Source organism: Dendronephthya gigantea, unplaced genomic scaffold (assembly GCF_004324835.1).
Source record: "Dendronephthya gigantea isolate DGI-Jeju-01 unplaced genomic scaffold, DenGig_1.0 000823F, whole genome shotgun sequence".
Taxonomy (NCBI): domain Eukaryota; kingdom Metazoa; phylum Cnidaria; class Anthozoa; order Malacalcyonacea; family Nephtheidae; genus Dendronephthya; species Dendronephthya gigantea.
The window spans coordinates 1-13,334 of NW_021163833.1; the positions used below are offsets into that span (position 1 = coordinate 1).

At 36.2% G+C, this 13,334-nt stretch overlaps 5 protein-coding genes and 1 pseudogene across 6 annotated transcripts; 2 read left to right on the plus strand and 4 right to left on the minus strand.

The window, feature by feature from the left end:
- Positions 1–16: 16 nt before the first annotated feature.
- On the minus strand, positions 17–1,582 carry LOC114544510 (MORN repeat-containing protein 3-like). The gene is given in 6 exon segments (XM_028563129.1): positions 17–250; positions 402–586; positions 754–781; positions 783–914; positions 1,051–1,202; positions 1,417–1,582. Coding segments are annotated over 6 exon segments (717 nt in total). The 5' UTR covers positions 1,562–1,582; the 3' UTR covers positions 17–175.
- A 229-nt stretch (positions 1,583–1,811) lies between these two features.
- On the minus strand, positions 1,812–2,694 carry LOC114544508 (signal peptidase complex subunit 1-like). The gene is made up of 4 exons (XM_028563128.1): positions 2,564–2,694; positions 2,377–2,436; positions 2,048–2,134; positions 1,812–1,962 (listed from the first exon to the last, which is right to left on the minus strand). Exons 1-4 carry the CDS (start codon positions 2,606–2,608, stop codon positions 1,843–1,845), a joined length of 312 nt encoding a protein of 103 aa, XP_028418929.1. The 5' UTR covers positions 2,609–2,694; the 3' UTR covers positions 1,812–1,842.
- Positions 2,695–2,933: 239 nt separating this feature from the next.
- Positions 2,934–5,319, plus strand: LOC114544506 (G patch domain-containing protein 3-like). The gene is made up of 3 exons (XM_028563125.1): positions 2,934–3,482; positions 3,563–4,330; positions 4,545–5,319. The coding sequence occupies exons 1-3, from the start codon at positions 3,113–3,115 to the stop codon at positions 4,973–4,975; spliced, it is 1,569 nt and encodes a 522-aa protein (XP_028418926.1). The 5' UTR covers positions 2,934–3,112; the 3' UTR covers positions 4,976–5,319.
- On the minus strand, positions 5,269–5,966 carry LOC114544511. Its single transcript, XM_028563130.1, has 2 exons — positions 5,605–5,966; positions 5,269–5,520 (listed from the first exon to the last, which is right to left on the minus strand). The coding sequence occupies exons 1-2, from the start codon at positions 5,950–5,952 to the stop codon at positions 5,269–5,271; spliced, it is 600 nt and encodes a 199-aa protein (XP_028418931.1). The 5' UTR covers positions 5,953–5,966.
- An 877-nt stretch (positions 5,967–6,843) lies between these two features.
- Positions 6,844–8,381, plus strand: LOC114544509 (annotated as a pseudogene).
- Positions 8,382–8,572: 191 nt separating this feature from the next.
- On the minus strand, positions 8,573–11,826 carry LOC114544507 (transmembrane protein 120A-like). 2 transcript variants are annotated; one of them, XM_028563127.1, is made up of 12 exons: positions 11,606–11,826; positions 10,907–11,028; positions 10,595–10,705; positions 10,450–10,503; positions 10,256–10,351; positions 10,055–10,144; positions 9,828–9,893; positions 9,657–9,718; positions 9,399–9,491; positions 9,274–9,338; positions 9,002–9,066; positions 8,573–8,902 (listed from the first exon to the last, which is right to left on the minus strand). In XM_028563127.1, the coding sequence occupies exons 1-12, from the start codon at positions 11,690–11,692 to the stop codon at positions 8,851–8,853; spliced, it is 963 nt and encodes a 320-aa protein (XP_028418928.1). In that variant the 5' UTR covers positions 11,693–11,826; the 3' UTR covers positions 8,573–8,850. The 2 variants fall into 2 exon arrangements, with proteins under 2 accessions (XP_028418928.1, XP_028418927.1); XM_028563126.1 differs by having other exon boundaries at positions 8,998–9,066.
- Positions 11,827–13,334: the final 1,508 nt, after the last annotated feature.

Here is a 13,334-nt window from a genome sequence, read left to right on the forward strand (position 1 = left end):
TACGTTTGTGGTACATTGTTTTTAATATGCATATTTGTAATATTTTGGAAAAAAATAACCTCTGTGCAATGTTTAGAATATATACATATTTTGAAAGGTCAATTTTGCAAGCAGATTTGTATTTCATTGTTCATATATTTGTAATGCATTTCTTCTTTGCATTAATTGAAGTGGGTTATTGATTTTCACATTGCTCAAGAAATTTATCTTCTGCATCTTTCACAACCATATTTTGATCAAGAAGCTCACACTAGATCATGTAAGATGAAAATAATTACACACTGGCTCAACAAGACTATAATATCACAATCTATCCACATAAGTTCCACCATGTCCAATACGACATATGACTATACCATCAATGAGGGTGATGGGTAGAAGATCTCTAATAAAACACCCACCTTTGGTATGGGATAAACTGTGGGTTCTGGTGCCCCCTCTCTACCAAAATCTTCCATCGTACCACACTTTGCAATATCATCCACCCACACCCCAGTGTAAAGCTGTCCTTTGTTCAGGTAAAAAAATTTCCCTTCTCCATGCTTTTTATCATCTTTCCACAAACCTTCGTACCTGTTTTCATTTGCTGGAAAATAGAAAATACAAATTCATGCACTGTAATCCTGCATAGGTCCTCAGCAGTGGAATGACAACAAACAAAATCAACAACCAGACTTGGAACTAAGTAACCAGTTAAAACATTAGTTACCCTAATGCTAGTAACATAGTGCTAGTCATTCATGACAGCTATACCTAGCCTGAGCATTCCTTGTCCATTTTTTCATATCATTAAACCATTCTCCCTCGTAAACTGAACCATCACTGTAGTACATTCGTCCCCATCCACTTCGCTTGTCTGCATACCATTCACCCTCGTAGTACTTTGTACTGGTGTAGAAATTTGTACCATAGCCCTAAAAATAAATCCACCTCATCTAAATCAGCTTATGACAACTAAATACTTATTAGTGTGGAGTACATTTTAAGTGGAACCATATACACATTCTGTCTATGAATGATGGGAAAGTAAAGTCTAGCAAAACCACATACATGTCTTTTATCATTTTTCCATCCACCTGAGTACACTTTTCTAAACACATCTTTACTAGGATAGCTCAGCGTACCAAAGCCGCATCTTTGATTGTCTTTCCAATCACCGTCATATATTGCCCCGGTCTTCTTCCAAACCTGGGTTCCTTTACCTGTGAAATTCACAAAGATTTCAATAACATTTCTTCTGCAAATCAGACCAAATTTTCTCCTGAAAAATGCCTCAGTTTGCTTTGTCTGTGTGCAACCTTTTTCACCCCCGGCAAACGTAAATCAAATTCCAACATCACTAATAACTTCGTACATTTTCCGGGGGGTTATCGTACACCTAGTTTTTATTTATATATTTATATATTAGTTACGTACCGTTTTTTTCGTTATTTTCCCATTCGCCAGTGTACTGATCGCCGTTCACGGCATAAAACGTATTCCTAACACCTCGTTTATCAGCGTTATGGTTCCATTCTTTCCACAAAGGCTCCCTTTTTTTGGGAATTTTAGTCAAAGGCATGTTCTTTGCCAACAAATTCGCTCGAGTACAATTTGTTTATGAATTGCGTTCCCATGGCGACGGTTCGCAGATCACGCCACAGGTCAGCGTCCTCCGAGAACTTCATGTTAATTAAAAAATCAAGAAAGACTTTTTTTACACATTTTTCTATTCCTGAGCATTATAGTTTATAAGTTAAATATTCATAGGTTCTATAAAATTCAAAAACTTTCAAATACTAGAAAAAACAAGACAGCATATTTTCAATTTTTTTATTTATAGAACTTGTATACAAGAATAAATTAGTTTGCTTTAGTCTTTTTTCTGGCATCCTTCTTTGCCTCGCTTTTTTCTGCATTCTCTCTTGGTTTCTGCCACTGCAATGGATGTCTTCGATAACACGGCCAGGGTGGAAGAACAATCTGAAGGAAATGAAATTGTGGACATAGCTTTCCCCAATCAAAATCAAGAAGTACTTTCCTAGGTTTTAAATTCTTGTATACTTACAAGACAGCTCAATAAAAAACCACTGAGTAAAAATAGAACTGACACATGAAACTGTTGCTTATAATAGCCCACAACGAATCCACATGCCTATAACAAAATAAACTAGTTAAATGCCTGTTCATGTGATCCATTTTAGTCAGATCTAATTCTCTGCTGACGTATGAAATGTAATCCGTTTTGATAAAGCTGTACTGCATTGGCTTTTGTTGATTTGATTGCTGTTACTTTGCAAGTCAACAGACTATAATACATCCATCAGAAGTGAATTAGATCCGACAAAATTGGAAGGTAGATCACACTATATCTATCATCAAATATAATTCACTTACACCAAATAAAATCAAGATCACATTGAACACTTTTTCAGCGAACTGTTGACCTTTGTAGTCCTATAACGAGTATCAAATGAACACAAATATAGTCCATAATTTACACCGGATCGCGGTTAGATGCAACTCCAAATAAACATCTGTTACATTTGTACATTTTTGAGCTTAGACAAATAAAATATCTTACCATATGGACAGGTATACTTTTAATTTTTTCTACTATCTCGAACATTTTCACCTCTATACAAACACAAATGCTCCAATTTCAATGGTTTTATATGGAGTAGACCAAAAAGTCAACAACACGTATAGATTGTAACATTGGAGCCCTTTTTCCGGGCACAGGGGGTATTTCGTGCGGGTGGAAATTTGGGAAGAAAATGGGAGAAAATCAGAGAAAATCAAGAAATTGGAAAATTGCTCTCCGCATTTTGCAACCTGCGGTTACCTGCCCGAAATACAGATGCTAGAAGCGTCTTTGGGGAGATAGATATGCCAGGACAACACTACTTTTATCACCCGGATATATATCGGTAAAGGTTTAAGTGAAAATTATATTCATGCATTTTCTCTGCCCAGTACAACTTCATCAAAATTTCTGTTCTCATTAGTAGAGAATAAAGCAGTTAATTTGATCAAATCACTACTTTTAAATCTTTTTTAGGTATTATTGCATTTTCACTTTTTTCACTTTACTTTTTATGCTTTCCTCAGTCTCTACGCGGTCGAAATCAAAATGGCGGATGAGAGTTTCGCAAACAGTGAATTTTCTTATGTTTTAGTCGGAAATATTCCTTCAAAATTTCACTCTGTGGACCTGCGTTCGTTTTTTTCGCAGTTCATTGAATCGGGGAAGTTCGACTGCTTTCATTTTCGCCATAGACCCGAGGTTTTGAAGCGGAAAAACGAAAATGGTGACAACTTTTTAGATGCAACATTGGAGTCAATTAAAGGCAAGACAACGTGTTGTGTTGTTAGATTAAAGGAGGAGAATTTGAGAGAATTACTTCAGGTTTACGACGGTGAAAATTGGACAGATAGACATGGAAAATTAGGCTCCCAAAAGGCTGTAATTTCTAGGATAACTATCAAAAGTTCTGAAGGATGTAAGTTGAAACAATGTATATAAGTTTGTTTAGTGAGGGAATGTTATCACACAATCTGATGGGTTTTTTAATGCTTTTAGCAAGTGATATATATAAGACAAGGAAGGAAACAAGAAATCACAAGAGAGAAAAAGTTGAATTTGACATGGAAGACTTGATCAAACTCTCTGAGTTTCATCCCCCGTCTTTCATGCCAAATGGCAATGTCGGTACCACTTTAACAAGCTTCATGAGTTTGATCCGTTCATGTCAATTGCCGCCGCACATAATCAAGAAGTTGGGGCTTAGTTTTCCAAGCGGCCGTAGCAAGCGTTGTTATGGCAATGTGAGGTTTGATTATGCAAACAATGCTAATAAAAGTCGTTTCTCAAGAAAAAAAAAGGGAAAGTTAAAAGAAACTCTTAATTCGAAAAGGGCATTAAATCAATGTAACTCGTTAGGACCTTTGTTAGAAAACAGTAATGAAGTAATTAACCAATCATCACTAAGTGATGCAACTTACACTGAGAATAAGCAGAGTAATGTGACCAGGACTATAAGCATTTCATCATTGGAAAATGTTGCTGATGAACAAAGTACTTCATGTAATGAAAATGAGCCATTATCGGACACAGATTCTGAGCCGGAAGAAGACTGGGAACGACATGAAGCACTCCATGATGACGTGGACTCCCAAGGTCGGACAAAGGAGCGGCTGTTTGAGAATAAGATTGAACTGAAATGGGAAAAGGGAGGAAGTGGGTTGGTGTTTTATACTGATGCAGCATATTGGGACAGTTTAAGTGGGGACTTTGATGAGCAAACAGCTGATGACTGGGACATTGATATGGGGATATATGAGAAGGAAGGTAATGTATAGAGCTACCAGTATGAGAAAAATTAGTTTAGTCCAGGTTTTCTCCTTGTAGTAACATTGAATCAATAAGAGATGATCCTTACTGGGCCTCTAGGAAGAACAGTTTAGAACTGATAGAGCTATCCAGAATAAATAAAGTTAGTTTAGTTTAGGTTTCCTCCTATAGTAACACTTGATCAATAAAAGATAAATATCTTTCATGACAGGCTATGGTGACAGACATGCAAAAGCTCTCATGGACATTAGACATGCAGAACAAAGAGACTTGGAAGCTGATCACAACGTGGATATCGGTAGTTTTGAAAAACACACCAAGGGGTTTGGTAGCAAATTAATGAAGGAGCAAGGTTGGACGAAAGGATCCAGTTTAGGCAGTTCTCAAACTGGTATAACCGAACCAATTCCTAACGAAGGCCAATTACCACATTGTAAGACTGGACTCGGCTATTATGGGGAGAAATTAGAACGACATGTCAAAAGGCCTCGGGTTGACAAAGAGGTTGTTATATCAACCGTATTTGATAATCAAGCTAATGAGAAGGTTTCAACACCTTGGCAGTCTGCAGGTCCATTCACATTGAAATATAGAAGGAAGATGCCAGATTTTGTACAGCAGGTTGGCGGAGATAAGACTTAGAGTATCATCAAGTAAAAATAGTGGATTTTTATTGTGGATATATATACAAAAATAATCTATATAACAGAGTGTTTAATATATATAGGATGCACTTTGTATGCACAAAATTGAATAAGGTTATTGCTTTCAACTTTCACTGAAGCTTTAGCCATAGGAAGTTGGCACAAAACTATCCCAGCTTGTCTATCTAGTATTTATAATACAAGGTATACATTTATATACAGTCATCATGTGTTTTTATAATCAAACACTATCATGTGTCTAACTGTTCCTCTATGCTATATTCAGGACAGCTAACTGTGCTCACATTTACTTCTTATCATAGACCATAAAGAATAACTCAGCTCTTTCCAGATCTGCCTTGTACCTGCTGTGAATGTTGCTAAAGCCATCTGCAATATCTCGTGTTCAGATAACATCATACGAGAATCAGCTTTTCCTTCGATTGCTGCTTGATGTTCTCGAAAGATGTTCATTTTGGTTTGGAGTTGCATCAGTGTTTCTCGACTTTCACGAGTCTTACGCACTTTGTTTTCAATCCGTTGCTGCATAACAAAAGAAATATTGTTGTTAAACCTTGGCAATCTCATCTAAAAATCGCAGTGGCATTAAACCATTCAATACTAAACCTGTCTGCGTTCTGCTGCCTCTTGCTGCTTCACCTCCAATTTTATGGCAGCCATTTCTTGGTCAGCTCTTTGCCTTGAATCCTTCTTCTGCAACCTTGCTATGGGCGGCTTCTTTGAACGACGCTTTGGAGCCTTCACATCAGATGGGATTTCAAACACAACTCCTTTAGGCTTTTGTTCTGCTGTAGAATTATCTGATACAGATATTTGAGATTCCTTGAGATCCTTAATTGTTCCTTCATGCATACTGTGATCCACCTTTGAACTCTTTTGCAGTTCAGGCATCTGAGACGTTTGCTGATTTTGTTTATCAACTTTAAGGTCAATGTTGATCAGTTGTTGCTGCATCTTTTGAAATCCCTTGACAACGTGCAGTTTTCAAGACCTCTCGATGCGACATGATTGGGACATTGTCAGAATTTGGATGCTGGCCAGCTCTTAACAACTGTTGTTGTAATAATTTATCAACTTTGCATGCAAGGCTTTTTGTCGCTTCTTCTCGTTCTTGCATTCTTTTCAGCCTTGCTTCAATTCTAGCCTAGAGTAAAATCATTGATCTGTGTGCAATTCACAAACCAACTGATAGAAAACAAAAAACTTGTCTTCGCTCTTCTGCTTTTCTCTGCCTTTTTTCAATTTCATCTGCGGTCAACGGCTCCTTTCGTTTGTTTTTCAGCAAAATCATTCTTTTCGGTTCAGGTCTGGTAACATTTTCATCAAGAATGATATCAAATGTGCCCAGAGGATTTCGTGATATCCATGGTTGAGTAGGTCCTGTAGAGTTTGTGTGTTTAGCAAAACCCCTTTTCATTTTTTAAGGTGAGATGTTCATAGGAGGACTTTGTCTTTCACTTATGCGGGACTATTAAAGTAATATACTTGTATATCAAGGAAAAAGAATTGGACGGAACACGTATTTATTTATTTTGCTTACAACTGATACATTTCAGGGTCTTAAATACCTCAATATCACTCAATTAGAACCATTTAAAATACGTTGACTTTTTAATCAAATCTCGAATCTTAATCATTTTAAGGACGCATTTTGCAGCGCAAGGTACGTACCCTTCTACGATTCTACTCCCTTTCTCCTTTAGGGTTTATTGCCCAGATAAATAACAAAAACGTCTTGCAAAAAGGTTCAAAACATTATGTCATATTTTAAAATATCGGTTTTTTTTCAGAGAAGTACAATATATGAGCAGCTCTGATTGGCTATCACTTGGCAACCATCACGACGATATCTGATTCGCTATTCAAGTTGAATGGCGAAGAGAAAATCCAAGATGGCGGACGGCAAAGGAGCGAAAATCGACTTTTTTCGCGATACTTGGATTAGATACTTAGGTAAAACGCTATTCACTTTGGTTTTCTCTATTGCGTGTACTCAGCTGGTTGTCAGATAGCACGTTTTGTTATTTTGGTCGGTTGTTAATTAAAAATAAACCTTTAAATACTTCATTTCCGCACTTCCATTTCAACTTTTGTCTTTTACTGTGCCATATGTTCGTTATGCGGTGTTTCTTGTAATGCTAAGGACTTCAAGACCCATCGAATTTGCACTCATTTCTACACACAGGTTACGCAAACGAGATTGGCGAAGCATTCAAATCTCATATACCAAGATTTGGGTATTTTGCAAGCTATTTTGTAGCGTCAAGTTACGCGTTAGGAGACGCCTCGTCTAAGAGTCTGGAAATGTACAAGGTTAGTTGGATTAAGACTATATTTAGTAAGCCATGACGCTAGCTTATTGTGGACTACTACCTACATTGGACCACCGCGTTTGAGATATCTTTCTCAGGTAGTTCAGACACAAACCACCACAGCTTATTGTAGAGTACTACTTTTGTCCAGAAAGATTGGTAATATTTAAGATATCACCTCCAATTTTCACTCCAGGCGAAGGAAGATCTTTCTCAAAACGTGAGATTACGATCGTGTACGGAAGCCTTCATCGAGGCGCTTATCTGGCAATTCTGTAGCTATCCCTGGGTTTACCATCAACAGAATATGTTTCGTAATGGGGATCTTGCTCAAAAGGTTTGCATCGCAAATACCGTTAGGAACTCAATCGTGGATAACAACAGCGGCAGGTCTTGGTGCAATACCAGTCATCATTCATCCTATTGACAGGTATTTATTCCATCTTAGAACTTAGGTCTCTTCACACGATCCAATCTTGTCAGAGCTTGTGGAAGTTAATTTTATTGTCTGGTGATATGCAATGTATATGGCAGCAAATCAACTAAAGCCAAAGCAGTATACTACTTTATCAATAACAGACTACATTCTATGCGTCAGAAGTGAATTGAATCTGACAAAAATGGATTGTGTGAACATGTTTTGTACTATAAAACATTATCACTGTCTCCGTCATCAATGTGACTGGTCAAAATGAGCGCTAAGGTAGAAAAATGAAATTCGACCATGGTCGAATATAGCGGAATATGATACAGTCGACCATGGTCGTATGACCGAAGTAGGTACCGGAATATGGTTTATTTTTATGACCGTTTTTCTGCTGATCAATGGTCGATGGTTGGCAGTTCTTTTGAGCTTTGGGTATTACTTGGGTATTGATTACTTGGGTATTGATTACCGCATTTGTTGCACAGACCTGTCGATCTTCTCATGACGGAAGCGATAAAGCTGTCGGGGCAATTCGGAGTGCAACACAGCATAGACCACGGCGATGGTTGGTCGTTTCCCGGAGCGGACACCCAACTCATTTTTGAGCACGAAGATTACTCATAGAATCTCGAGCAATTTCAAAGTCTTTTATGCTAATTTGAAACAAATTTTATAAATTATTTGCAAGTTTTTTCAAAATAGATATATCACTAAGTTAAAATAAGACGTATTTATTGTGTTATCGTAAATATTTTTTAAATGAAAGTGGCATTATTAGTAATTTATATTCTATAGTAACTAACCAGTATTTTTAACAAGTTGACATATTAATATTGGGAGGCATATATGGCTGCATGGTCAATGATTACAAACTATTGAAAGAAGGATTTTATATATTATTTAAAATATATTATTCAATTGAAGAAGGTTGACGTCGAATCGCTACGTTGGGTCATAGAAATTTTTTATAAAATTTTGGGACGCGAAGAAATTGAAAGTTTTCTGAAGAGCTAGTTCACGTCATGTTTTCTGAAATTCCGTTGCATAAATTCTACGTGAATTATGTTGATTTTAGATGCACTTTCGCTTTTTGTTTGATGACATAAATTAAGGTTATGAGATTTCCAGCGCCCAGGACCAGGAAAAGCACGGCACAGCATGGCACCTGTTGAAAAAATTGTAGAAAATATTAGCTATAATCGCATGCAATTTATTTTACTAAAACCTTTTATTAACAGAGTATAGCGGTAAAAAAGGTACCTGCCATAAATCGCACTTGGGGTGTCGTGATAGTCGATATAGAATGAAAGCATTATAAAACTGTAGAAACTAAAAGAACAAAATAAAAAAACCTAGTTATACTGGGTTGTAAGTGTGTTCAAAAATACTCTTTCCAGTAAATTACTCGAAAGAAATCTTGTCGCATTTTGCCGCGATTTGTAATGTTGTAAGTAGAGCTCATAATTATAACACCTTGAATATGGTTCGTCACTTAAGAAGCGCTTGTATACATTTTGCGTTTCTTCATTTACTTACATAACCAACGCATAAAAACGGAACAATAAATCCAAGTCCAGTGGATCGCTTCGTGTCGACACCCTCTATATAAGAAATACGTTTCTGAGTTATCCTTTATCGAGAAGGCTTCAAATTAAACGCACCAACAGTAACGTCCATCGTTCGACTGGCACCCAAAGCTCTCAATCTGTAAAGGACTCGTTTCTGGTAATTGTACTGCAGGAATTGAACGAAACCTACCCGTGGAAACGCAAGAAAAAATTAAGTTTAAATTCGTATTTTTTGTCAGAGTAGCCATGTCTTCAAGTTGGGACAATTTGTCCACGGAAATTTGAAGCTTGAAATAAATTCCATATATTTGTTTATATAAACATATAGCTGAGGATTGAAATTATACTTACTTAAATAAATACTAAAGTATATGAACTGGTTTCTATACATTTCATAAATCAAACCGTCTGGCCTAAATGATAAATTTTAAACGAAATTCAATGAAAAATGAACTGAACTGCATTTGAAGTCAGCACTCTCATTCACTCATTCCTAACTCAAATTAATATTTAGTTTTTTACCATATCAGCAAAAATCCAGAAAGCAGAATCGATAGATAATGGTGCAGAATCCACCAATTTTTTATCCTGAAAAAAATATCACATTTTTCTTCAAAGACATTTCAAAGTATCAAGTGAATGTCCACTTTGAGTTTAATTCTACTTTTTCTATATTGGTTTGTCTCTTAAACTGGTAGAGTTAAACATATGCTTTAGAATCTTGTGTTCACCACATATTTCAACAATACCTCGAACCATTAACAAGAAGAATATGCTCCTGCAGTGTTAGTGAACTGTAGTACCACAGGAGGACTGCATGGAAGAGAGCATCTGTGAATCTGTGAAGCAATGGAATTTTGAAAGTGTGAATAGTCCGCATATTGGGATGAATACGGCCATAATATGTATTTGTTACAGAACTTTGTTCTGAGAGTTTTTGTCACAATTACCTGTGGTTGAAAACAAGCAAATTTAGAATGGAGAAAAAGAATGATATTAGGGTCATAATCATCTTGAACTTCTCATATTTGTTCTTGTACTGGAGTCTGTAATGAAGTTGAAAACAGATTTAAATTATTTTATGCAACGGGGAGACAAGTTTACTTGGACAACATGTCTTGGACATTGATCGTAGTTCCCTTACTTCCTCTTGTACAATGATAGGTCAATATCTCCCAGACAACACCTCAGGAACAATCTAAAATGGCGAACGTTCAACCATTCTTTAGCCATTGTATTTGATATTTGTCAAGGTTTTACATCATTTCAATAATATGACCACTTCATACCCTATGTTCACAGGAAGATTTTTACTCATCTCCTGAATCTGCTTTTCATTCTCCTCGATATTCTTATAAAGTCCTTGAATCGTTTCATCTTCATTGCAAAATTTTGACACCCTTGGAAAAAATATGACAATAGAAATAGAACTAGAAGATCAGATACAACCAGGTGATATCCATTTCTCCATTGAATGGCTGGATCACCTGGATGACATATGATTCTTACTTGAACTCTGAGAAGAGCCATTCAGAATTGATAGAGCTATCAAGTAAATAAGTATATTTTCATGTTTTCTTTATTGGAGCTACTCAACCAACCTTTTCAATGAATCTTTAAAGGCTTCCACTTTCTTCTTTTGCAACGTAATTACTTTTGAGCAATTTGCTTGAGCATTCTGCCATTGTGCCATAATATCATTATACTCAGCCAATTTTGTTTGCTGAAGAAAATATAATTGTTTAAGAATAGATTAAGTTCAATCTACAGGAAACACATCTGGGGAGGTTGCATAAAAGGCTAGTTAACAAAAACTGTAGTTAAGGAGAGAATTGGCCACTCAGAGTTGTGTATTCCTGAGTTAACTAGGATTTAACTATGCAAAATGTAGTTAGGAGTTTTATGCAACCAGCCGGAGATTACTATATTTACATGGATTAAGGTCCTTAAAACCTTGCAGTGTTTCCTGTGGAACTACAAGAATGGCTTGATATGGTATAGAATGCTTATATGAAGAGGAATTCAATGCTTATATGAAGAGGAACTCAACTACTGCTGATTGACGTACACATTGTGGTTACAGGGATGCATTGTACACACTTTACAATTGACTATACAGTACACAGCAATCAAATATTTGAAATATATTTCACAACACAAAGAATAAACAATGAAGCAATATTGAATATTCAAAAAACATCAAAGAATTCCATTTAAATCGATCAGATACACTTCGAAAACAAAGAAACCTTTACAACAACTACATCGATAAAACCCAGATATTATAAACTGAAGCTTACTTTGAATGATTTGATTTCACCGGACAGGATATCCCATTCAGATTTCCACTCTTCCAGCGAACTCAACTCCCTGATAGCTGTTGTCATGTCCACCAAAAATATACCTTAGGATCGAGCAAAGATGAAGCTACGAAGCAACGATTTCAATGTTTTTCTAGGAAACAAATCCAGCAGTGTAAAATCGTGAAAAATAACACGTCAAAACTGGGAAAAATTTTTTTAAAAATATTAACTTTTGAAAAATAACAAAACTCTTTTGAATCCTCAATAATTATGTGTCAGCTGCAGAGAGGATACTTCATGAAAAGAGTTTTCAAATGTACCATTTTGAAAATGAACGGTTTCGCAAATGATTTTAATTTCATTTAATTTACAAACTTTGCCATATTTTATTTATGCACAACTGGCAGGGTAATCACAACAGCTTGCGCCAATTACTGCGGTGACTGCGGTCCCAGTTTTGACATTATACATTTCACAATAACAAGAATAAGAATAGACTTAATAATTTTGCACATTGTGACCTGCCTCCTGACTGATATCAATACTTAAATTTTTGCATTTAACTCTCATGAAAAATGATCAGTCACCGTATATAGATCGCAATGCACACACATACTGCTAAACTTTAACTTGAAACAACATACAATGAACGCACAAATATTAATAAGAAGGCCATGTTGAACCTAGCAACATGTTGTGGATTTAAATCTGATATGCACATCATTATGCTGTTTTAATTTAATCAATATCAGAATTTAATTTATACCGACGTCATGTTAACTTTAATAACTGTGTTACAAGGCCAGTTGTATTCCTGTCAGGGTCTATGTTAGTCTACGAGTTTTATGTTAATTGCGATGTATAAATTAATGTGCAATTACAAACATTCTAATTGAAAAATTACAAGATAGCATCGTAGGGGAGCATATTTTCGACTTTCCCTACGTTTGCCGTCTGGCTTTTTATAACATGAAAGTCATTTTTTTCTCAACCATTTTTGAAATATATTTAGCGAGACACGTTTCTTATCTCGTCTTATTACGAAATATTTGAGAATTAGGATGGAAATCAAGATAACTATAAATCAATATTAAGCTTCCCCTACGTGATGTTAATGTTCTTCGGAGTCTTTCTACTTTAGATCTCGCTACGGGATATTATATGTGAAGTGTTGATCTGTGGGTGTGATTGTGAAGTTAGCAGCTGATCTGTTGTGTTTACGAAGAAACATTTGATTACGTTTGCGAGCGTCTGGGGACAACTTGCGTCAATTCAGCAAGTAGCTTTGCGTGCTTTTCAATTCTCAAAGCCAGTCCGACTGAAATGAGAACGTGACCTTTCGCACTTCACAGAATCCATCATTTTTGAAACAAATGCATGATCTGGAGTGGAAGTTTAATGAACAAGTTACCTTCATTAACATGTAATTTTACGCTTGTGTTCGTATAGGATGTCTTTCCAACAGCAGGAATTCTGTTCTGCATGCAATAACACTCTTTAACGTAACTGCCGTTTACGTCATAACCTCCAACGTCCATTTCATTTGAAGTATCGTGCGATAAAGAGCTCACCGTGGGTCGAGATTTTTGTTGCTTTTGATGACCTATATATGCATCGCTGTACTGCATTCATCAAGGAGGGATAATACTTATAGATAAAACTAAAGAATTTCCTAGAGAATACTGATGTGGTTTACACAGATGTGGTATAGATTTCAGACACCTCA

Bases quoted from the DNA above. Each gene is read 5' to 3' on its own strand.
- LOC114544508 (XM_028563128.1), bottom strand. From the start codon at position 2,608: ATGTTCGAGATAGTAGAAAAAATTAAAAGTATACCTGTCCATATG. The intron at 2,437-2,563 runs GTAAGATATTTT...TACTCGTTATAG, and splicing joins AAAGTATACCTGTCCATATG to GACTACAAAGGTCAACAGTT. The intron at 1,963-2,047 runs GTAAGTATACAA...CATTTCCTTCAG, and splicing joins GTTTTTTATTGAGCTGTCTT to ATTGTTCTTCCACCCTGGCC.
- LOC114544506 (XM_028563125.1), top strand. From the start codon at position 3,113: ATGGCGGATGAGAGTTTCGCAAACAGTGAATTTTCTTATGTTTTAGTC. The intron at 3,483-3,562 runs GTAAGTTGAAAC...TAATGCTTTTAG, and splicing joins TATCAAAAGTTCTGAAGGAT to CAAGTGATATATATAAGACA. The intron at 4,331-4,544 runs GTAATGTATAGA...CTTTCATGACAG, and splicing joins GGGGATATATGAGAAGGAAG to GCTATGGTGACAGACATGCA.
- LOC114544511 (XM_028563130.1), bottom strand. From the start codon at position 5,952: ATGCAGCAACAACTGATCAACATTGACCTTAAAGTTGATAAACAAAAT. The intron at 5,521-5,604 runs GTTTAGTATTGA...TTTGTTATGCAG, and splicing joins AGGCAGCAGAACGCAGACAG to CAACGGATTGAAAACAAAGT.
- LOC114544507 (XM_028563126.1), bottom strand. From the start codon at position 11,692: ATGACAACAGCTATCAGGGAGTTGAGTTCGCTGGAAGAGTGGAAATCT. The intron at 10,145-10,255 runs GTAATTGTGACA...ATTGCTTCACAG, and splicing joins TTGCTTGTTTTCAACCACAG to ATTCACAGATGCTCTCTTCC. The intron at 9,894-10,054 runs GTATTGTTGAAA...TATTTTTTTCAG, and splicing joins CTTCTTGTTAATGGTTCGAG to GATAAAAAATTGGTGGATTC.